The 25,210-nt window shown below is 35.9% G+C and overlaps 1 protein-coding gene across 2 annotated transcripts; it reads left to right on the forward strand.

The window, feature by feature from the left end:
- The first annotated feature begins 7,012 nt into the window (after positions 1-7,012).
- LOC120637842 (chymotrypsin-2-like) lies at positions 7,013-23,212 on the forward strand. Of its 2 annotated transcripts, XM_039909874.1 has the most exons (5): positions 7,013-7,090; positions 7,931-8,108; positions 9,459-9,705; positions 13,277-13,423; positions 23,028-23,212. In XM_039909874.1, the coding sequence occupies exons 1-5, from the start codon at positions 7,039-7,041 to the stop codon at positions 23,175-23,177; spliced, it is 774 nt and encodes a 257-aa protein (XP_039765808.1). In that variant the 5' UTR covers positions 7,013-7,038; the 3' UTR covers positions 23,178-23,212. The 2 variants fall into 2 exon arrangements, with proteins under 2 accessions (XP_039765808.1, XP_039765809.1); XM_039909875.1 differs by lacking the exon at positions 13,277-13,423.
- The last annotated feature ends 1,998 nt before the right edge of the window (positions 23,213-25,210 follow it).

The following is a 25,210-nucleotide window of genomic DNA, read 5'->3' on the forward strand; positions in this document are numbered from 1 at the left end:
CCCCGCGCTTGCTTAATCTGGCACTGACCTTGACACCATATTTTCTTTACCGTCCGCTGCCATTACCTTTTAAATTAAAACTTCAGATTGCTTCCAAAGATATAGAAAATATCTATAGTACACAATCAAAGCGTTTGCCTTCCAATAAAGCTCAGCTAATAAATAAGATTTCCTTGTTTATTGACAGAGCACTGAATGGCAAACGATCATGAATTATTCAAAGATAATAAGATAAAATAACTCATATTTCTCGGCTCTGTAAACATAGAAAACAAGCAGATTTAATGAATATTATTATGCTAACTTAATTTTCGGTAATAGGCCCTCAGACCTAGCAAAGTTGATAGAAATAATATAACTGTAAATCATATGATATAGATACCAGAATAGGCAAGAGACTTTTGTCCACGGGAAAAGGACAAAATATTTATTTTCTCCCACTGTGTTATCTAGTCCCCGATCAGGGGTGGAAATAATATCCAAATAACCTACGTGTAATATCAAACGAGGATAAACTTATGCCTATCTGTCCTTATCCTATTCGTCGTTGTCGTCGTGCTTTGACAAGTGTCCTAATGAATTTTATCCCTTGTCAGTGGATAAAATCTGGTGATACCTGGTGATAATTTTTACCACCTGCCTATACTTGCCGTGTAGATACTACATAAGCTCTTGACCGGAATAGAAAATAGCCTATTTCATTTTTGGGTCTGTTACTAGCTCTAGGTTTCAGTTTAATGTCACTACAGAAATAACATGATTAGTTTAAGTAAAACTTCTTTACGCGTGACTACGGAATAACTCAGATTTTTTTCTGACGGAAGTAACGCTTACCTCAGACGTCTGTGTAGTTTCCGCTATTTAAAAATAATAATTTGGATTGGTCGTAAGTATATGTCATATTCTCCACGCTTCTTGACTTGTACGCCATCTAGTGGCAAATATCATAAGTAATCAATTAGGATTATTTATTTCCATTATTTTCAAACGAATCAATTGTGTTAAATAAATTATTAATACATTTCCTGACGCTTGCGATATTCTATAATATTCAATGACAAGATTATATTGACATGTGCTGATCTAACCTTCAATTTTCTTCTCTCAATTTTTCTATTTAACAAAGTAAAAAATATTTATAAAATGTAAAAGTGATATTAATGAATTTTAAATAGAATATAAAAATAAATAGTGAATATTAAATAAAATGGCGGAGTCCCAGGAACATTGTACTCTTTCATCAATAAATAAAAATAAAAGTTTTACTTCAATCGCGCGTAAAGGGTACACGCACACATTTTTTTTTTATGAAATAAATAAATACCCCTATTATTTTCCATTTAAGCTTCGCGTTTCGTTAAAGATACACGACCTAACGAAATAATTTAAATGTAGGTAGCTGTCAAAAGATAAAAATGTAAGGCAATGAGTCCATTACATACTCGGAAACTGTATTTATATTACTTTTCAGACGGACTTATTTATTACGCCTTCAAAAAGGTTAAATCTCTACTGTATTTTTTACAATGTAAACAGTTAATTTTTCCTCACTTCTTAGTGTAAAGTATGTTATAAAAATGAACAATGTTATAGAAATGAAAGCTAAGAACTTTTTATTATATTATAAAAACTGAAAATATTTTTTCTCATTTGTGTTTTTAAATATTTGAATTATTGAAGATAAAGACACTAAGGGTGAATATTAAATTTATTATAAATTGAAAATTTATAAAACCCCTGACACTTGATCGTTGATCGTCGCCTTTCAATTCTATGTATATTATATAATACTAGTCCTATAAAAAATGAGTTGTTAAAAATGAGGTCTAGGAGGAAGCTGCCGGGTTGCTTTTTGGCATGATCAATCTAATTCTACTGAGCGACGCAATGGCTCGCAGTACAGAATTACCTACATACAAACTGGATTTATTAGTGTACTACCTGCTGTATACTGTATTGCTATTTAATGGTTAATATATGATAAACTTATAAACTTATGAGATTTTAGAGGAATGTGCAGCGTCCAAATAAACTCATGTGAGTTTCAGGATGCGAAGAATAATAATTCTAGTAGTTTGTGTAATAAAATAAATAAATAAATAAAATAAATAAATAAATAATTAAATCTCGTCAATAAGTATAATTGGGCCTGCGAAGGTGAGACGGGGCATTGAAGTTGTCGTAACCAATTCGGCATCCCACTTCATCGCGCTGCGGCATTCAAAGGATCATTTACGTATTCAGTTACTAATGACCGTTTGTTATTTATTAATATTTTTATAGTAGTTTCCTGTGGAACACTATGTGTGGACGGTTATATATAAATATACGTTAGTTTAATGTGCCAACCTAAGCTGGTTAGACTGTTTAAAGCCTTGCTTGTACAATAAACTTACGTTCCTTATGAAAGCTCAGCCCGGCTTATGGCTTAGTTGTAAGACTCTATTTCCACACAAAGTTCGACTTTAAGCTCTAGCAATAGGTTAGGAACGCTAAACTCTCATTCAGGCAATTCGCAACTGTGTCCGTCCGCAAATAATATTATAATCCGTCATTTATACAATACTAGCGTAGGTGCCCAGCCCGCTTCGCCGGGCTTTAATTTAAGTTTCAAAATATATTAAATCATTTATTTCTCTACGTATTCATTCTCTTCTATCCTCTTCTCGAGCGGGTGAGAATCTACACCCATGTACACCCAACAATAGAATATCATCATAGTAGATAAAAGCTGTATTTGACAGTTTGAGAGTTCAAAAATAGGAGTGCTCCGATCGTCACCAAACTTTACAGGATTACTCGCCAGGTCAATCCGGAGATTCCCTGAAAGTTTCATTGAAATCAGTCCAGCCGTTTCGGAGCCTATACGGAACATACCCACACACTTTCTCTTTTATATATATATATATCATATGTGCTAGACAGATTATTTAACTTGATGTTAGTGCACTCATATTATCCTGTAAGTGTTATACTAATAAAAAAAACATCATTTAAGTTTTGAAAGACTGGGTTTTTTGACATGTCGAGAGTAGAGCATCACCTCACGCTCCGCTTATGAGGCGTGCAAAATAATTTCGACAAATTTTATTGCAATGCCCCGGCGGGGCGTCATGTCTCTTATGTATGTACATGAGGCAATTAACAAACAATAAACAATAAGCAACTCGCTTCTAACTGCCATTCTCCTAATCGGTTAGCCCGCTACCATCGAAGCTGCATCATAACTTACCATCAGACGAGATTACAGTCAAGAGCTAACTTGTTGGTGAACAAAAAAAAACATGGTAGTACTTCCCCGGACGAGCAAACAAGGTTCAATCGCTAAGAACTGCACTTATTCGTAAAGTTACGTAAGTACTTGAAAACAATAATTAAAATCGATACCTATTACTCATATCAATTATCTAACATTCTTGTTAGATAATTTTCTAAATCGTTTTCCACTTGACCCCGCAACGAGCACCACGGCAAGGTCTTTTCCATGCCCGTAAAGCGGTTCAGCGACCTTCACTCGCGTAGTACGCAACGGGACGTGTAAATATTTCGAACTAAAATTAATTTATCATTACCTGCGTTATAACCAAAGCAATATTTCTGATACTTTTTATGAAATAAATTTTTAACTTTCATTAATATTTTTTTTTTATTTTAATTTTGAATTACTTTTAACTTTATGAGAAGTAGAAAAAAAATGAATGAGCCACCCATTACTGGCCCAGTACAGAGCTCGGGTCTCCCACAGTGAGAAGGATCTAGGCCTTATTCCACCACGCTGGTCCAGTGCAGATTGGTGGACTCCTTTGACAACATAATGTTGAACTCCCACAGGTTCCCTCACAAGGTTATCCTTCAAAGTGATTTTGTACGTGATTTTCTCAAAACACACATAATTTAGAAAAGTCTACTAGGACTAGAACTCGGTACCTAGTTCCTCCGACAGTGGGCCAAGCTGCTAAAAAGCGGTAATAGTCTACGGCCTTGTGGTTATGAGATCCAATTACACCTTAATAACTAAGTTATCTTGTAAAACAGCCCTTCTGGTCTCTTGAAACATAACTCAATCGATCGAACATTAAATGTAGCTATTTATATACACAGCATAGAAAGAACAGTATCACTACATTTGATTAAAGGGTAAGAGATAATGCTGGCCATTGCTTGCACTACATAGTCACTTGCTTTTCACGACCTCGTTTGCGCAGTGGTGAGTACTTTGGGTATCCAGTTAGGTGAGATTCGAGTAGAAACCGATTAGGGGTGAGAGTTTAAAAAAACTGCGATACCCCTTAACTTAAAGTCTTAAGATGCTAGCGAGCTATATATACCCAAGAAATTAAAAAAGTTATACTTTCAAATTGTAGTTTGCAGTTGATCTACTGAGTATTTATTTACACTGTGCACATTTTACAAGATGTAAGGTAATTTACTTCCCTCACCCGTAATTGATTAACAAATTGCGGTTCAAATAGAATATAGTTGCGGTGCAACCCCTCGCTAACTTACTCGTGCTGTAAAGTATTTGTTGAAATATTTTAAAGTTTCACAAAGGGTTTTCTCTCGTTACAATGGCTCAGCAAGTCACGAAGCTGTATAGGGCATATAGTTCCAAAGGTAAACTTAACGTGTGTAGACCACTTAATTCTTTTTACGAATTCTCTGGCGCGGTTTTGCGCTGTGTTTAAAATGTAGTTAAAAAATGGAAATTATAATTTCTGTATTGTATCTTGCCCACAAAGACTTGCTGTCAATAAATTTATCTTTCCGGTGCGATTCGCGTAGACACTGATTAGAGGTGTTGGTTTAATAAAACTACCATATTCACATACGGGTAAGCTCGTCACGATCTTAGACTACAACGTCACCAGGTGAGATTGTAGTCAAGGGCTAACTTGTAAAGGAATAAAAAAATATCTTAACGAGTCTAATCAAATTTTATCAGTAAGAGAATTATACTGGATACCCATCGGCAGGGTTATTATTCTCGAGGTTTAACTAAAAGGAACGTTAGAATGTTGTACGCAAACATGATTAGAGATGTTAGTAATATTCCATCCATTAATTACAGTTTTATTATAGATACTTATAGCAAAACGGTAACGGTTAGAATTCTCTACATTGAAGAATTTTTTTTGAATGCACTCTATAATCGATATAATCGATTAGAAACAGTCATAGGTTAATTGAGAGTTGAATAATAAGAAAAAAAGTAGGTCGACAGGCGTCATCGAACGAGTTGCAGGGTGTTGGTGGACGCAATTCGAAACTCCTCATAAAATGTTTACTTACTCAGTTTATAATAAATATGTTTATTTATCTACCAACACAAACAAATTAACATACGGAGTAACTTAAAATGTAATACTTAATTGTTTTCAGTCTATGATGTCTCGTGCCAATAAAAAGGTTTAAAGAGGTTCTGACTCAGCCGAATGTTGCGGATACTAATACCCACAACGCTGGTCTTCTGTCTGTTCTGAGTTAAGGGAAGTCCTGCTAAAAAGGACATGTTCGGAGATAAACAGTAAGAAAGAAAATTTCATATTTGTAACGAAAAGAAATCGATATTTTTTTTTTTTTCTTTTAGCGACAATACACACATCGCCATATAGTCCCAAAGTAAGCGTAGCTTGTGTTATGGGTACTAAGATAACTGATGAATATTTTTTATAAATAATATACATTAATACTTATAATATATAGATAAACACCGAGAAACTGAAAAATATTCATGTTCTTCACACAAATATTATCCAGTTGTGGGACTCGAACCCACGGCCTTGGACTTAGAAAGCAGGGTCGCTGCCGACTGCGCCAATCGGCGGTCAAACTATGACTCTAAAAAACACGGTGGTAGGCTACAGATCGTAAACAACGGCATCGCGCCGTAATAGACCGCTGCAGACAGCAAAAATGTAAGTACACAAAATACTTGCGATATGGGATTGTATTAACAGTGACAGTCCCAGTTTTTCGCATATTTACATTGCTCTTAAACGTAATATTTGATAAGTGACTTCATTTGATAACTAGTTAAGTAATTAAAACTGCTAAGTGGACCACCAACTACTCAGTAGATACTTTCAGCAATGAAGTACTCAATATTCTAGAAACGATATCACCAATGAAGTGGTTGCGTTACACATTGCTGTCCAATGGGCTGCAAGTGGCTACAGCGAGTCTCGGACGCTTGATATTTCACACATCATCATTAGAAATGCGACATGATTTGTTTATCGCTTAACTTTACAAACGCACCAATCTTGATTTAATGTTAGCTTGCAAGAAATATGGACATACAATATTATATCTGTCTCCTGAAAATAAAAAATATGTATACAAAAATTTGTAAGAACGGCTTAGCTTTTAAATTGTACATAGGTAATAAAGTTGTAAACTCCATGTGATGGAATGCAGTCTAAGATGGTAGCGGGCTATCCTGTTAGGGAGTATGATTGTCTCACCCCTAATCGGTTTCCACGCGACATTGTACCGGAAAACTAAATTGCTTGGTGGAACGTCTTTGTCGATAGGGTGGTAACTAGCCACGGCCCAAGCTACCCACCAGAGCAGCCCATAGAAAATTCAGAAATTATGCATTCCCAATTTGCCCCTGCCTCCTACTGCGAGACCTCCTACTTAAATTCGAAGCGCTCACCGTTGCGCAATGGAGGTCGTCAAAACCCGGATGCTTTTAGTATTATTCAGGATCTCCAGGATAAAAACTTCTGTGTGGAAAATTTGGTCTAGATCGGTGTGGTCAAGCCAAACACAAGTAACAAAAAAAATACAAATAACTTCGCATTCATAATTTTATAATGTATTATTTGCCATTCAGGTGACCATCTACCTACGCATAGATTTTATTAAACATGTCTGCTCTAGCTTAAAGTAGATACATTATTTCTCAATAAGTGTACTTGATAATATGTACTTCAGGAAACTATAAGAAGGATTAATTTAAGATTATGAAGTTACTTCAGTTTTCTATTTCTAGTAACATTGTTTTAAACGTTTTAGATTTTTTATTTTTAAATAATGTTTCAAAAAGTTTCAATCTTTGTGTTTTGCTTTATATGTCTTTCGAACGGTAAGTATTGCTGAATTTCGATTTCAGAACGTTGCAAAATAAAACGCCACCCATGTTACGTGGCCACTCGTTGCACTCTTCCGTTTCAACCATTTTTTACGATGTTCATTTAGATGCCTAAATAAAATTCAGCCAGTATTCTTTGCATCATTCCACGCGGCATGACTTGTACAGCAATTAATATAGTTATAAATAAAAAACCGGAATACCTCACTGAGTTAAAGCTTAGCTTAGTAACTCATTATTTCAGTCTAGAACAATTTACTTAACCGTGTACAGCCGAGCCTTTATGCCGAATTAGCGTATCCAACAAATCAAATATTTTAAATAATAAGGTTTATTTGTAAATATATGATCGCTATGTGTTTGCTGGTAAATCAATGTCGTTGTGAATGTAGATCAATAATTCTTTTGATTCGTGTTTTTTTTTTTTTAATATAATGGTTACTTGCTATGTTTTTTGCTCCTTTTTTTTTAATAAGTGTAATTGGCTTCTGGTCGTTCTAATTAATAAAAATAAATGAATAAATAAATAAAACTTCTTTTGGAAAAAAAATTATTTGTCGAAAATAATAAAGGCACCTCTTTTCTATGTTTTTTCCTTTTACGCCATTGGTTGCCTGGAAGAAATCGCTATGTAGCGATAAGGCCACCAAATTGTACTCTCTTGATATGTATTTATATCTTTGTAACTACTTTTTTTTTCTTTGGTGTACAATAAAAGTGTATTCATTCATTCATTCAAGGCACGGTTGTGGTCAAGAACAAAAACCTTTTTTTTTTTTCAATGCAAATAATTAATTTAAGTTTTATTTTTTTAAATAGTTTTCTTATAACTAGGGTTCCTTCTCCCGAATACGTTCTACCAGCCAATACCTCGCATAGTGGGGGGCGAAGATGCTCCTGACGGAGGGGCCCCGTATCAGGCGTCCTTGAGATCCTTATTCAACTCTCACTTCTGCGGTGGTTCCATCATCAGCAGCAAGTGGGTTTTAACAGCTGCTCATTGTACTGTCAGGTAAGGTTATTAGGATTCCATTTCCAAATAATAATAAATTTATACCACAGAATTAAAAACATACAGAACCCGTGTACACGACTTATATTGAAGCACCAAAAACCAATCCACTTTGGTAGTGTATCTCGAACAAACGGTTAGTCACTTCATACCAGTTGTATAGTCATTTAGCAGTTGACAGCAATATTTTAGCTCTAATGGTCTAAACTCTTACCATAAAACGGGAAAATGGGTGAAAGTTCCTCTGCTAGCAACATTTCGGGGGTGTAAAGTGTGACGTGCGCGGAATGTTTTCACTGTTTTTGGACACAATGCACTGCATACAATAATCGCCAAATGAGGATTATGTATGTTCTTAATTCTGTGGTTTATTTCATATAATATATATATAAATTACATAAAACTTTATACAATTACCTAAAATAAAATACACACTTACATAAAACATCTTTTACTGGAAGAAATCGCTTTGAAGTTTGGTGTATACGACCAAATTGTATACGGTGTTATGTAATACTTTTTGTGGTGTGCAATAAAAGTATATTCATTCATTCAACATAAAATACAGACTTACACAAATAGCATATAATAATTATAATTTTACTAGATGTGCCCTGCGGCTTCGCTCGCGTAATTTTGGGAGGCAGCGTACTGCTACATAGTCTACACCTATAGTCATACTTGAGATTTTTGGATTTTTTCACAAACATTTTTTTATCTTACGTAATTTTTTCTCAATGAAAAGTATACTATATTATTTCTAATACCTCCAAGAATATTTATAAAAAGTTTCATGAAGATAGGTTCAGTAGTTTTCGCGTGAAAGCGTAACCAACGTTTCGTTTCACTTGTGAGGCAAAATGGATAAAAACACAAGAAAATCTTCTTTACTTTTTTTGTTAATTTTATAAATTTAAAATGCATATAATAAAATTATAAAAAGCAATGATATGTCATCTCTCGTTTCAAACGTGTCTCATTGTAATATGGACCTTTGAAAAAGTAGATCGAAATTGCAACGTTTCCTACTACAGTCGCTATAAGACTGATGTAAAAGGCATATACTAATTTCGGCATCGACGGCAGGAGAGCCGTAGCTTAATTGGAGACAACGCTCAGGCCGCATTTGCCAGAGAGTCGCGGGTTCAAATCCTGTCGGTTCCGACATTTTTTTATATGCATTTTAAATTTATAAAATTGATAATTCCTCCAAGTGTAGGTGAAAACACTAATAAAAATTATAAAAAAAGAAAAAAAAATCTTCTTTACGTTAAAATCTTCTGCAGAAGGACTCCTCTATCCAAGAGTTATAGTAAACTATAAAAGTAAAACATGTAGATTCAATTTCAGCCAATCAAAGCACACAATGAAAGTAGTAGTGGGAACGAACAGCCTCACCCACGGTGGGGAGAAGTACTCCGTGGACAAAATAATAGTCCACGAGAAATACAACAGCATGCTAATCAACAATGACGTCAGCGTAATCAGAGTGGATACCGAGATCGAGTTCAGTGACCTTGTGCAGCCCATAGCGTTGCCTGACCGGAATACTGAGGGTGGAGCTGATCTTATACTCACTGGCTGGGGAAGACTTTCGGTAAGACTTGTTTCTTTGATTAGATAGTAGGGATTTTCTTTAGTAAGAGAGCGTGACGGTTCAACCTAACTTACTACCTATGTAAAATCTGAGAGCGGTGCGCCATAAGAAGTTTTCACTTCAAAAAGAAAATAATATTGTACAATACTGTACTTAACTACATGAAATTACATTCGTTAAAAACTAAATAAGACACTAAAAACACCCAAAGAGAGTGAGATAGGAGTTATAGACACAGTAAATAAATATAAATATACTACGACAATACACACACCCGTAAGACTTTTTATCTTTGAATAGATAGTAGGGATTTTCTTTAGTAAGAGAGCGTGACGGTTCAACCTAACTTACTTACTACCTATTTAAAATCTGTGAGCGGTGCGCCAAAAGAAGTTTTCACAATAAAAAGAAAATGATATTGAACAATACTGTACTGAACTATATGAAATTACATTCGTTAAAAACTAAATAAGACACTAAAAACACCCAAAGAGAGTGAGATAGGAGTTATAGACACAGTAAATAAATATAAATATACTACGACAATACACACACCCGTAAGACTTTTTATCTTTGAATAGATAGTAGGGATTTTCTTTAGTAAGAGAGCGTGACGGTTCAACCTAACTTACTTACTACCTATTTAAAATCTGTGAGCGGTGCGCCAAAAGAAGTTTTCACAATAAAAAGAAAATGATATTGAACAATACTGTACTGAACTATATGAAATTACATTCGCTAAAAACGAAATAAGACACTAAAAACACTCAAAGATAGTGAAGTGAGATAGGAGTTATAGACACAGTAAATAAATATAAATATACTACGACGATACACACATCGCCATCTAGCTCTAAAGTAAGCGGAGGTTGTGTTATGGGAACTAAGATGACTGATGAATAATTTTATGAAAAATATACATAAATAACTATAAAATACAAATAAGCATACATTTTCCAGTTGCGGGAATCGAACCCACGGCCTTGTTCTCAAAAAGCTGAGTCGCCTACTGCGCCAATCGGCCGTCGTAGCCAAGTATTATATAAGCTAAATATATATTACAACAACAAATATATATTAAACTTATTTATATACTGTGCTATAGAGTTGTGTGAAACTCAGGTTATTAAAGTTAGAGACATTTTGGAGGTGCTTAAATTGAAACTTATTTTCTTTAGATGGGCAAAATACCACAGAAAAAATACTGTTAACTTGTTGTGTAAGGAAGCAATCTTAAAGAGTAGCGGGTTTTGCGTAGATTCGCAGCATTTTTTGTCGTTTGGGACCATCCTACCAAGACAAGTTACCAAATTAGACGTGGCCAAAGCCCACTTGATCCAACCCAAGAATATTCCCAATCTGTACCTACCGGGTAATGAACCAGGGACGGATCGCAGCACCCACCACTGTGCCAATATCAACAAATAAGCAGTTACATACATTACTTGTCTAAACTACAACGATTCAATCACATCAATTATTTCATGTATGTGATGGATACGTTACTACTCACTGTGCTATTTATCAAAATGAAAATATTTCATTTTACCTGAAAAACGTTTTCCCGCCCGCTACTTTGAAAGAACTCATTAGCGTATATGAAAAGGTGCTATGATGCTTGAAGCAGGGCCACGGGCGATGTATATTTTATAAGCGGTCTTTAAAAATGTTTCCATAGAACATAGAAAGAGTACAGACCGACTATTAAGTAAAGTGAGTAGGGGGAAATTTTTCGCTGTAGCTCTTTGCCCAGCATTGGGACATCATAACGGGCTTGTGATGATGATGATGATGAGTTAAGAAGCCAATGTTCAGTATGTATGATAGGTGGGATCAGAAGTAGCTGGTACCTTATTTAACTAACATATCCGATATATTCAAACTCTCTTTGGCGACCCCTACACTTAACAATGAAATTGTATAATTTCATCGTCGGTTGACGGTGCAAAGTATTAGTAGAGATTATGACATAGCTGTTCAGTGGAAGTACTACTGACATTCTTATATCTACCACAAAGCAAGCATTTCTGTGTTCTGATCTGAAGGGCACGGTTGCCGGTGTAATCACGAAAAAAATAAGATTCAACACCTACGCCTCAGATTGGTGGACACAGAGCGACACTTAACAGGTCGTTTCCCTCGCATATTTTGCAACATGTTGCCTTGTTGGATTATGGGGATATCTGCTTGATCCGACAATTTACCATATCAACTCATTAGCAGTCAACTACAGGGCACGGGTCTCGTCCACAATGAGAAGGGATTAAGGCTGTAGTTGGCCCAGTGCTGACTAGTGGACTCCACACGCCTTTGAGAACACTATGGAGAACTATCAAGCATGCGGGCTTCCTCACGATGTTTTCCTTCACCGTTGAAGCAGGTGATATTTTAATAGCTTAAAAAACGGACATAACAGATAAGTTAGAAGTGCGTGCCGGGATTCATACTCGGCCTCCCCCCAAAGCGAAGTACAGTGCCTATGATGTCGCGTAGAAACCCACTACCATTTAGCATCGTCACTTACCTAAATTTTAAATTGCAGTCAAGGATTAAATGGTAAAAAAAATTAAGGTGTAAAATACGAAATTACTATATATATAGCTACTATTTTAATATCATGATGAACAAGCTATTTCCCACGAATCCGTGCGCGTATTTTTCCCGGGATGAAAGTTAACTATCCGTGAAAAGCGGTGTCTAAAAACACATTTTCGCATCAAGAATGAAGAATGAAGAATGAAGATGATGAATGAAGTCAGTTGAAACGAATAGCGGTATAAGTGTAAGCCCACTGGGCATAAAACGGTTAGCCGGTACGCAACAGCTTGTCATCCTTCTATAGCATTCATAGTTCTGAGTTTATAACCGAGACTAAGTGTTCAAAGTGAATACGAAATAGTTAGGTATATTAAAAACGTATGAAAATTCTAAATTAAAACTTGAACCTTGCTTATACTTTCTTTTTTATTATTTAGACAATATTCATATAAAAGTTAAGGGGGTTGACCACAGACGAAAATCGAAATCTACCCATAGAACCCATATATATTGTCATAACCACTCCTTAAAAACTTTTAACTTAGAGGAGAAATGGAAAAAAAACACAAAAGATTTCTGTTATTTTTTTAGGCGATATGCAGATATCAAACTTTGGGTATAGTCTCGGTACACCGTCAGGAGAAAGGCAATTTACATTTATGCTTTTTTAATTTTTTTTTTGTAAATTTTGCTTTTTATGTGAGTACTTGTATGTTATATAAATTGTTCCTATTGTAATTAGTTAAGAATCAAACGTCATTAAGTTCTGAATCCATACTAAATATCGAACAAACCTTTCACTACTGCATGGCACTTCGATATGATATGCCAAGTTCTCCTGCGGATGTACGCCGCACGTGGCGTCCTTTGGTAACGCAGCGGTGCCTTTGACAATATGCGGCACGGGCTAAGACGGTACGGCACAAAGGCGACTTTATCTAAATGAATGGCCTTTAAATGGGATCAGTTTCTATAGCTAAGTTTCTACCCTACCAAAAACCGCTTTCGCTTAAAAAAACTTCTCTAATTTCAGTATCCAGGCAGTCTGCCTGACAAACTGCAGATGATCCAGCTGTCAGCACTGAGCGTTGATGACTGTCAAAAAATATACACCAATGTCAATGACGTCTATGACAGCCAGATTTGCTCATTGACTAAAGCTGGCGAAGGCGCTTGCCATGTAAGTACTTATTTTAAGTTAGCTGAAGCAAACGTGATAGCCCAGTGGTTAGGACTTCGACTTTCGGGGAGCCGATTTCGAATCCCAGCACGCACTTTTAACTTGTCTAAGTCTCGTTTTAAGCTTTTAAAATATAACTTGCCTAGTAGGAAAACATTGTGAGGAAACATGCCTGAGAGTCCTCCATATTTTACTCAAAGGTGTGTTGAGTCCACCAATCCGCACTGGGCCAGCGTGGTTGATTTCGGCCTTAACCCCTCATCACCGTGTGAAGCGACCCGTGCCCTGTAGTTGGCCTGTAATGGGTTTGATATGATGAAGCCAAAATTGTTTGTTCCACCATTATTACGGTTTTTTTTATAAGGAATAGGTTTTCCAGGGATAAAAAATAGCCTATGTTACCCTCCGACCTTTTAACTAATTATATCCCAAATCAAGTTGATTGATTGCTCGGTTAGGGAGTTAAGGAAGTTTAAAAAAACATACAAACACACTTCTGCACGTATAATATATGCGAGGTTTGAAGCAGATGGGAACTATTTTTTTTAACCTTTGAAAACAGCTAAGAGAGAGAGAATTATAATATTTTAGCTGAAGTTGATAAGGTAAGATGTAAATCTATTGCTTAAAGCTTTAGTATCATTATACTATTTCGTAATCCATTCATCCATGATCCATGATGCTGATTTTTTTTTTTTTAATTTTACTACTGCTAGCCCTTATCTGAAATCTCACCTGGTGGTGAGCGATGATGCAGTCCAAGCTTGCGGGCTAACTTGTGAGGCATAAGGGCAGTTAAATGTTAAACCTATACTGCAAATCTATCTGTAGCCTTAGTACAATATTATTGCTCTCGCAACTGAGAAATTGTTTTCGCACATAAAACTCTGTATCCTCAAAGTAAAATGGACCTAATTTTAGTCGGCTTAGAGTTGTAAATTTGTTTTTATTTTAAAAACGCTCTGCTAAGCTATGCAAGCGTGCTAAAGAGTTGTAGGCAAATTTGAGCTTTAATTCGTTGTGAATAAGATGTACTTGTAGTTTTACTCCGATGTTCAATTATATCGATACACGAAAATGGCTCCTCGATTTTAGCGAGCAAATCTTGTACTTAGGCTACGCTATCGCAAATATATATGTATATATCGTTGTGGTTAATGTGTGCGTAAGAGTTTCGTAACCCAGTCACCAGGTGGCATGTTTGAAAACCGTGGGGTTATAGTCCGACATAACCTCTTCGCCCCTCGTGGTATCCATTGGGAAACGCCACGATAACAAACCACGGGTGAAGTCGGAGGCTTCCAGACCAGGCCTGAGAATATGCAGAAATTATCAATTCTCAAATTGTCTCCTGGATTGAACCTGGGACCTCCAACAGAGCTCACCCCTGCTAGCTCGTCAAAAGTTTACCAAAGCCGCTCTAAATTTTAAGAAGGCAATTTTTGGCTTGTCTGAAGTTTAGTTTGTAGTGCGCTTTATTTGAACATGTCCATTCGATTGAATTAGCTTATTATATGACATGCCATATCAAATTCACCAGCTCTATGCAATGGATATTTGAAAGGCTATTCTGGTGTTGATTTGATTGTATGCCTACCTAATTGTCGAAACAATACGCCGAATTCGTCACATTCAAACCCACTAAAATAACATCGGCTGCCCACACAATTCGATGCGTTCGCTTATAGCGCTATTCTGTTATTCTAAAACACACATTCAACGTTGTTGAAATGACGAACGTATCCAAAATATATAAATTATTGAAAATCGCCGACTTTTAATACTGTGTAGGTACATTTTTCTTATAGTAAAGCTCGAAAAGCCAAATGGTTATTCCACATTTTGTCATGGATTTGGAATTTGTCATAGTGTAGTATAGTATTCTACTAGTATAGTATATTGAGGGTGTTACTGTTATCATAAAACATAGCTAATTTACCTTTCACACTATAAAAAAAACAATATTGAAGTCGGTTTATCACTACACACACGCGCGCGCATACACACACACACGCACACACACACACGTTTTTGCATTGGGGGTTAAAAAGTGGCTTTCTCTTCCCTGACTTACAAAACTAGTTTTCCTTAATAAAAGTAATATAACAGCTGCCTTGTAGTCTTGTCAGAGAAGTCGATGGTGCATTAATTGCAATTTTTTTTAGTATTAGCGTGAAAGTAAATAGAAACCCATTTAAGACTGCATCATCACACCAGGTGAGATAGCAGTCAAATGCTAAATTGTATAGAAAAAATAGGCGTCAAATAAAGTGTAAAAATAAAAATATAAGTGTGCGACGATGCTCTCGAAGACGAGCTCATCGTTGTAGACAAATCCAAATAACCCTACAGCTGACAAATCCATCTGTGTATTTGAAATTACTGTTATACGTTAGGTTATACCGAGCTTTCATGAACATAAACCGGGATGTGGTGTTGTTAGGTAACCACACGTACAAAATAATAGGATAAACTGACTTCAATGTGTTTTATCACCATCGTCATGAAGCAACCGATGGGCGCCCTCTTCTGGACATAGGTCTTTTGTAAAAAGTTCCAAAACTACGGTCCTGAGCCGCTTCTATCCAGCGGCTCCCAGCGACTCCAACGCAGCGTTTTCCGGTCCGCGGTTGTACCACCTTGGGACCCAAACGTCCATTGGTCCGCCGAGCTTTGACATTTAAGCTTCGCGACTCGTTGAGCTATGTTAAGTCCTGTTCTTCTACGGATCTCCCCATTTCTGATTTGATCACGTAGAGATACTCCTAGCATAGCTCTTTCCAACGTCCGCTGAGTGCCTCCGAGTCTTCTTATTAGGCCCGTAGTCTGCGACCACGTTTCCGAGCCGTAAGTCATTGGCAGCATGCACTGTTCGAAGTTGTCTTAACAATCTCCCCAATGTTGTCTTAACAATTATTCATTGTAAAGTCAATATCCCCTGAGGATGCTCCGGTTTTGGAACGAAACTTACGTAGAGGGAACATATTCGTAGATCTGTTTGGTGTGAAGTATAAAGATTGAAGAAATTATAAATTACACTATACAGACTCTCCTACTTCCAACTTTTTAAAAACAACGGGGTCTTATAAGTTTGAAGTGCGTGTGTTTGTGGCATTTTAGCGGCCGTACGTCTTACCGATGAACCGATTTTAATGTTGTTTTTGTGTGGTTGATTAAAATCTGTTCAAGATCCTGGGCCGTCTTTCCACCTCGTTCGAGTTTGTGTTTACAGGTGCGGGTACTTCCTCAAATAGGTATCAAACGAAAGTTCTTGACTAGTAATAATGGATAACAAAAACTATAATAACTATATACCTATATAATTTGTAAAATTTGTCACGAGCATTATGGATGGTAGTTTTAATAGTGGAAATAAAGCAATTATCAACGCACCTTTATCTGACAACGAGTTTAGTTGCGTTTTTGAGTCACGTCGAACGCAAATGCCGCGTTCAGTATTCACAGTATGTCGGAGACGTGACAGCTCCCGTTGGTTTTCATCGCTGTATTTTATTGTATGTGGAGGTTAACGACATAAAGTGGAATGATCTGGATTTTTGCTTTTTTTTAAAGTTAGCTCTTGACTGTAATCTCACTAGCTAATAACTGATGCAGTCTAAGATGGTAACGGGCGAACTTGTAAGTGTTAAATCAAACCCTTATCAGTTTTTACACGACATCGTACGTGTACACTAAACTACAACTACTAAAAAGAATAGCCACTATTACCTTGCTTTACGCAGGTACGTTTTTTTTTAAGTTATACTTCTTTAGGCGCGTTTGGGAAAAATTATGAGGGTAAATTTATACGATGCGCACACACTGGCACAAAAAAACGGACACTCTGAAGTTAGCTATAGTCAAAATTTTGTTTAGTTTTTAAAAAAAAGGCTTTACAGTGAACACTGACAGTGTTTTTTCAAAGTCTGCAGGCTCATTTCGGTGGTTAAATTGTACCAAAATCTGTCTCAAATGTATTAAATACCTTTTTTTTATGGTTAGTTTAGTTTTTTCTACAAACGTAGACTAAGGCGAAGACAACATTTTTTAAAAGGTTTTAATCTTGTTAGGCCAAAGAAGTATAACTTCTAACGCGTGTTCATAAGTACACACACTTTTTTTTTGTTTAGTAGAAGGTATGCGGATCAGCAGACAGTGGAACCTAATTCTGATTTAATTAAAACTTACGTGCTTAGACAACATTTACTATTCATCGCACGCCCGTTGGTAAGGGAAAACACCGTAAGGAAACTTTCCCAAGTACTTACAAGTTTTGCAAGGTACAAATTTTTGGGACAAAAGTTACTTGGAAACTCGAATTGGGGCAGCAGGGTGCAAACAATAGGCGGAAAGTTTATATAATTATAACTTGACCAATCGTGGACAGTTCGTGGCTCGCGACAAATTGTGTTCTTTTGACTTTTCTGATTCAACATTTGGATTTCATAGTCACTATACTATTATAAAGAGGAAATATTTTTTGTTTATCAAAACTACAACAAACTATGTTTGCCGAATAGGCTCCAAAACTACTTGACCAATTTTAACAATAGAAAGTTTAGTTATGAGGGTGCTTTATAGCATTTATTGAAAATATTTTTTTAAGGTATCAAATTTTCATAAATGGAAATGTCTATGCCTATTTTTAGCCGCATAAAACTCTTTGTTAGTTAAAAAACGTGTATGTACTTATGTACACGCGTTAGAAGTTATACTCCTTTGGCTTGACGAGATAAAACTTTTAAATCTTTACAAAAATTTCATCTTTTGCCTGATTCTACGTTTGTGGAAAAAAAATTTAATACATTGAAAGTTTTATTATAACGCAATATCAGTTAGTTAAATAAAGTTTATGAAAATATCACAAAAATATCTATATAACTAAAGAAATGGACATAATAAACATAATTCAATTTGGAATACTATTAGACTCATTATCGGAAAACCAACATTAAAATTTGGGATTTATGTACAATTAAATCAATTGAATCACCTGAATGCGCTCGCAGACTTTAACAATTGAAATTATACACTGTCAAACGTTATAGATAACTTAAGGGTGTCGGATTTTGTGACGGTGTGCGCGCGCATCGTAAAAACTCTCATAATTTTTCCCTAACGCGCCAAAAGAAGTATAACTTCAAAAAAAAATCTTTACTACCCGGCTAAATTAAAAGTAGGCCATATTACATACTTATAAATAAAGCACAAGTACGGTCGTTTTGAAATAAAACACGCTTGTCTAATTTCTAGGACTAGCTGTTGCCCGCGTGCTTCATCGCATTAATTACGGTTTTGAACATATCCCGTAGGAACCTTGTGTGTCCTGCGCAGCTAGCATAGGCTGGAGACAATTATATCCCCGGGAAAAGATAAAAAATTATCTTCTCCCACAGCTTTATCAAATCTCAGAGCACTGGAGCACATGTCGAAATAATATCTAAATAATATTACACGTAGGTATATGTTATGTTATGTTTTTTTATTTTTTTATTTAGTTTAGTTTTTAATTATTCTAGTTATGTTATAGTGTAGTGCGTACTGATGGGTCATAGATACCAAATAAATAAATAAATAAATAAACTGAGTTAAACTTCTCCTATTTCATGTTCCCGGGCTTTAGGAGGTGAACACGTTAATTATATCCCGATAAAATGGGGCGGATATAATTTTCATCTCCTGCCAATACTAGCCCTGCTGGGATGCTTATGTCACTTTCCGTCCTGTCAACTAACTCTATGCCAAAAATCAAGTTGTTTGTATGCTAAGATAGTGCGCAAAGGACGGCCAAACAAACACGCTTTCGCATTTATAATATTACTTAGAATTATGAGCTTTATCTCGATTGAATAAGGTTCTCGTTACGGTCAAGAATGTAACATTTCTTTAGAAAAGTCATTAATTGGCGCTGAAAAAACTAACGATGATACATAAATATGCAGTACATGATAAAAGTACTCATCCGTTTATCTATAACGCATTAAAGTACTTATCCTATTAACCTATAGTAATATCCTTAGTCATTGGTTATAAAGCAGAGAAAAGGAAATTAACAAAATATTTTTGTAAATATCTCTTTATATTATGACTAAATCAAACAGAGCAACAGCGACATCAACTCATTCTAGTGATGCATTAAATTGCGCAAAACGTGATGTTCGGATCAGTGAATCGATTAATTATTTCCTGCCGAGACGAGAGATGAACATGGTATAACGATTATCGTTTTATTTTTGATACATCATATTTGTTGGAGACATTCTATTTTGTACTTCGGTAAGTTTTTCTCTGATATTTTTTTAGAGTTCCCCTAGTTACCCTCATCATCTGGATGCCTGGTATTCTTCTACTGTTCGAAATACCAGATTATTTCTGCCGCGCACTTGCAAATTATGGAACAATCTCCCATCTGATGTGTTTCCTCAAAAATACAATCTAGGGTTATTCAAGGGGCGGATAAACAAATTCCTTAAAAGCCGGCAACGCATCGGTGGCTCCTCTGGTGTTACAGATGTTTATGGGAGAAGGTGATCCCTTACCATCAGGTGACCTACTTGCTCGTTTGCCCGCTATTAATATAAGTAAAAAAAAAAGAGTTGTAACAAATTACTTATGGTAGGTTTCCAAAAACTCTTTATTCATGTAGACCAATCAAAGGCACTTATGAAGTTCATACATATAGGTATAATAATAATAATAAAAGCTTTTAATTCCGGCCAAATTTATGTGAAGTAAATTACTGTGAAGATAAGCAAATATGTACCGACTACGATCTTTAATCAATACTAACTTAAATCAAATTAAAGTTGCAAATAATACAAAAAAATTAAAAAACAATATTATATTAATAACTACGTTCACCAACCTAAACCTTAAGCTACGAGAGTTCTAAACGCGCCCTGTTCTTAGACGGGTATTCTTTTTTTGTCATCACCATCTCACAGTCAATTAATATTAAGCTATTAAGTTGGAGCAATTCATACCCAAGCTTTTTTATCGTTTAACAAGTCCTTAATATTATCTGTAAGCATATCTTTTATATAAACTTTGACTTTATTTGAACTAAAATATTCATGCGGATTTTTGTGGTTTATCATGAAATATATTAACTCTGCTGTTGCCCCCATTCTTCAAAGTCAAATATTTCTTTATTCAAATAGGCACATATATGGCATTTTTGATTCGTACATTACATATTAAATATAACATAGCGGTAAGTTGATGGCGATAACTAAATTCTTCAACTTAAAACTAAAGCTACGAGGATTCCAAACTCGCCCTGGTCTAAGAAGAAGCCCACAACAAACGTAGCCGGTTGTTCTTTTGTTATCACCATCTCACATTGTCACTTAAAACTATTAAAGAAGCAATAATTTACACCCAAGCATTTTTATCGTTGACGTAGTCCTTAATACTATAATAGGACTTTTCTATAGGCTTATGTCATGTGACTTATCTTTTTCACTGCTTCGTTAAATCCAATTCCTGACCACTGGGCTATCACGGCTTCTTCAAAAAAAAAACGGCTCGCTGACGAAATGCGATGCGCCTGACTTCAGCGACGTGCGATAGTATATAGATAGTTAATCGAGGGTGTCGAATTTTTAGTTAAATTAATTGGGCTACAGTAATCCAATAAAACCAACTGACAGCTGCAGTGCAATTTCATTGAGCATATTCTACCTAGTGGGTTAACACAGCACGTCACGTGACAGAGCTCTGACGTGACGCTCTCACCATGTGTTGTTTCGCTTATAACAAAAATTGTGTGCCACGGGACAAAACTCGGCGCGCGATATTTTCCGCGATGCGAATGAATTTATGGGAAGCCGCTACCCTTGTTATGCTTGGTATATTTCCATACATTTGAAACACTCATAAGATGCTTTGCCGGTCGCGCCGTGCAATAATTCGCGCCACGCGAAGTTTCCATGGCGAGCAAGTAAGTGTACCTGCCAGCTTCTCAGAACGCAGTAGCGAAAGCTAAATTTGTTATGAATTCAGTGCTAGAGCTCAACGCGACGTCAGGATAATGTCAACTTGCGCTCAAACTCGACTCAGGGTGTTGTCGAGTAGTTTGGTTTTTTCATAGGTTTTTCTTTATCCGCGGCTGACGCATCCGCTAGCATCCGATGGCAGTTATCAGCGCTGGCGGTGAAATGTCTCTCGCGATATATTCCACCAATATACACCTTTCGGCATCCCAAGCGGCGCACTCAGCCAGTGTGCTATGCCTATAAAAAAGGGGGTTTTTATAATATGTGGGAGTTCCATTACCGGCATGGGTAATGGGTCTAGTTCGGGTTTGGGTGGTCTGGGAGACGTCCATGGTTAGGGACAACGTCTCCGCCCACAAAACCACTGAATTGTCGGTCGTAATTTGACAATCCATATCGTAAAAAAAGTATTGGAGCCGAATTTAATTAATGAATTCTTTAATTAAATGAGTTAACATTGCGCCTTAAGAACATTCCAATATCTTTGGTAATTTATTCTGAAGTACAATTTAAATTAATTAATTCACTGAAAAAGTTAATTAACATTCCTGCAATATTCACAATGAGACTAGAGAAACACTTCATGAATCCCAAAGAGAATAATCTGTATTCTTTTGGAGATAAAAGTACCTAACTAAGTAGTTTTGAGTGGCTCTACCTACTTTCTGCCTGCTCTCTTGGGATTTAAGAGTTCTGATAATACCGTATAAACGCACACAATAAATATATTAACTTACTAAAAGGTTTCTTTTTACCTTTGATGGAACGGAACGATTGTAACGGAACGACATATGTGCAATTGGTTAAAGAGATTTCGTATGTTATTGTGATTATCTCGATGTTGATCTTTAATAATAATAATAAATAATAAATATACTACGATTAAACACACATCGCCATCTAGCCCTAAAGTAAGCTAACCTTGTGTTATGGATACTAAGATGACTGATGAATATTTTTATGAATAATATACATAACATAAATACTTCAAATATACAGATAAACACCCAGCACTGAAAAACATACATGTTCATCACATTAACATTTTCCTAGTTGTGGGAATCGAACCCACGGCCTTAGACTCAGACAGCAGGGTCGCTGCCCACTGCTCCAATCGACCGTCGCTTTACTTTCGAAGTGGACGTAGTAACAATGTTGTAATCGCAAAAAAAATTTATAATTTTAACGGAAAGAGTATAAAGAATGAGCGGTTAATGACGTTGGATCCTTTATTATAGATAGGTACAGGTCACAATGAACCCAACACTTCGCGTCATGAAAAATAGTGTTTACTTTACTTACGTTTATCTACCCTTATTTTTCTATTAAATTTTTCTTTAACTTGTCTTTATTAGTTATACTCGTATTTTTTTCAATACTATAACAATAAAATAGAAAAATAATTTATTCAACAAACATGTACCTACTCCCAAAAAAGCAAAAAGCAAAATTTACAAAAATAAAATGAAAGCATAAATGTCAAATGCCAAATTCTCCTGCCGGTGTGCCGACACTATGAAATTGAACAGACTTATTTCCGGACTTGAATCAAAATGCTATTTATTACCACGTTACTTATCTGTTCTTCACTTACATTTTTCTTGCAGGGTGATTCCGGAGGGCCACTGATAGAAGATGGAAAAATTGTTGGCGTGGTGTCGTGGGGCGTACCCTGTGCGAAAGGCTTCCCTGACGTCTACTCCAGAGTGTTCACATTCAAGGACTGGATATTGGAGAAGACCGAAATATCCAACTAATACTGACCCAGTACAAATAAAACCTTTATCATTTATATCTTGTTTTTATACAGTAGCGTATCAACGACTATTCCCGTGTCGGCGCAGTTTACCTAACTACGGCGAGGCCCATTTAATTCAGAGCCTATTACCAACATAACAATAACCTACCGTGTATTTGTAAATTAAGAAGCAAACCTAGCTTTGTAGTCCTATCCTATCCTATCCCATCTTGCAAATTTCTTAAAAAACGAAAGTTCTTAGGATTGACATCAAGATGTTTGTTATTTTTATTTTTTAATTTTTTAGTAAAACTTCTTTAGGCACGACTAGGGAGTAACTCAGATTTTGTTCTAACTGAAGTAACGCTTACGTCAATGCAATGGCAACGCACTACCGTAAGACGCCATTTTCTATCATAAAATGGTAGGCACAATTATAACCAACAGGTCCTCTACTATAATGCTTCCTCAGTCAATTAGTGTAGTAGCTTTCAGTCATATACCTCGCTGTCATCACCGCACTTCAGTGAAAACTCACCCTTATAGCATCACGCTTTTATTCGTTTTTCCACACTCTGTGGACTGAGAGCACTGAGGCGAACTAATCGGATGTGTTTGACGCCTTTGTTCACGCCGCTGTCACATCGATGGTTTATTTTAAAGTTAGTTGGAAGCTTTTATTTATTTTTTAATAAACGCTCGGCTGCTATTTTCACACGAGCCGTATACGGAAAAGTTTTTTGAATGGTTTTAACAGTCTGTATATTTTTTAACGATGTGCTGATTATGTTAATAAGATGAAAGTTTTATAGATTAGCTATATAGATTTGTTTTTATATTTGGCTCCAACACTGGGGGACATAGGATATTTTTACCCCAGAAAACTCTGTAAGTTGAAAGTCTGTCTATGAAAAATCGAAAAAAAAGTGTAGTAACTTGGCTAGTTACAACGAGCCAAAAATGTGCCTATTGGCACATAGGTTATATAATAACTTACTAGGTTTACTTCTTGGCAACTTACTTGGCTTATAATACTGCAAAGCGTATACACACACATCATCATCTAGCCCCAAAGAAAGCGTAGCTTGTGTTATGGGTACATAGGGTAAATAGGTGGCTTAAAATGTATGCTATATTTTTTTTTTTATGTATGGTAACAATCAAATAATATAACTTTAGTAGATACTAATTATTGTAGCATTCTTTTATTATGACTTATTTATGAACTTTAATAATATATCTATTTGTATTGTGGCTAGATAGAAAATGGAATAATGTTAAGATTACAATTTAGTCTTTATATGTATGTACCTACCTCGCAATAAATGAATTTGAATTTGTGTTGTGACTGCGTTATAGATGTAAATGGCGTCAATAAATAGTTAGGTCTTTCGAGCCACACATAAAAAATTCTGACCATGCTGGGTGCATTTTGCCGACTGTCCAAAATCATGTGTTTGATATAACGAAATCCGGGGCTTACCGCTGCGCCACAGATTTTCGCTGATTTGCGCTGTAATCTTTTGTGGGAGGAATCAGGTTTAATACCCGGCAATTGGAATTTATAATTTCCGATTTTCCTCTGGTCTGGTCTGGGGCGAGGCTTCGACTGTGGCTTGTTACCACGTTGTTGTTGCCGACAAAGAGGTGCCGGCAAGTTATTGAGCGTACGATGCCACATAGAAACCGATCACAAAAAAAAAAACAAAAGGTTTGCCACTCAAGGTTGATCTTTAGTTGTCGCCTTCATAGTATCTATAGATTTTGTCAAAGGTGCATTTGTTGATATAAAATATTATCTATTATTTTTCTCTCGGCCAAAAATAATATTTATGTATGTAATCAAGACACGCGTCAGCCAAGTTCCAGCTAAGAATAAGAAACTAGCGCAGCTACTGTATGTACAATTACAACACGAACAGCCACTTTTCCTGATTTATTTTTTATAAAAACATAACGCATTCTAAAAAAAAATATTCTAAACACAATATTTTCATTTATAACCTACTAAAATGTTTGCTATAAATTGAAGCTCAATATTTAACTTGGCTT

The sequence above is a fragment of the Pararge aegeria genome, chromosome 4 (assembly GCF_905163445.1).
Source record: "Pararge aegeria chromosome 4, ilParAegt1.1, whole genome shotgun sequence".
Lineage (NCBI taxonomy): Eukaryota > Metazoa > Arthropoda > Insecta > Lepidoptera > Nymphalidae > Pararge > Pararge aegeria.

Coding starts and splice junctions, on each gene's coding strand:
- LOC120637842 (XM_039909874.1), top strand. CDS start 7,039: ATGTTTCAAAAAGTTTCAATCTTTGTGTTTTGCTTTATATGTCTTTCG. Junction 7,091..7,930: donor CTTTATATGTCTTTCGAACG/GTAAGTATTGCT, acceptor TCTTATAACTAG/GGTTCCTTCTCCCGAATACG. Junction 13,424..23,027: donor CTGGCGAAGGCGCTTGCCAT/GTAAGTACTTAT, acceptor TTTTTCTTGCAG/GGTGATTCCGGAGGGCCACT.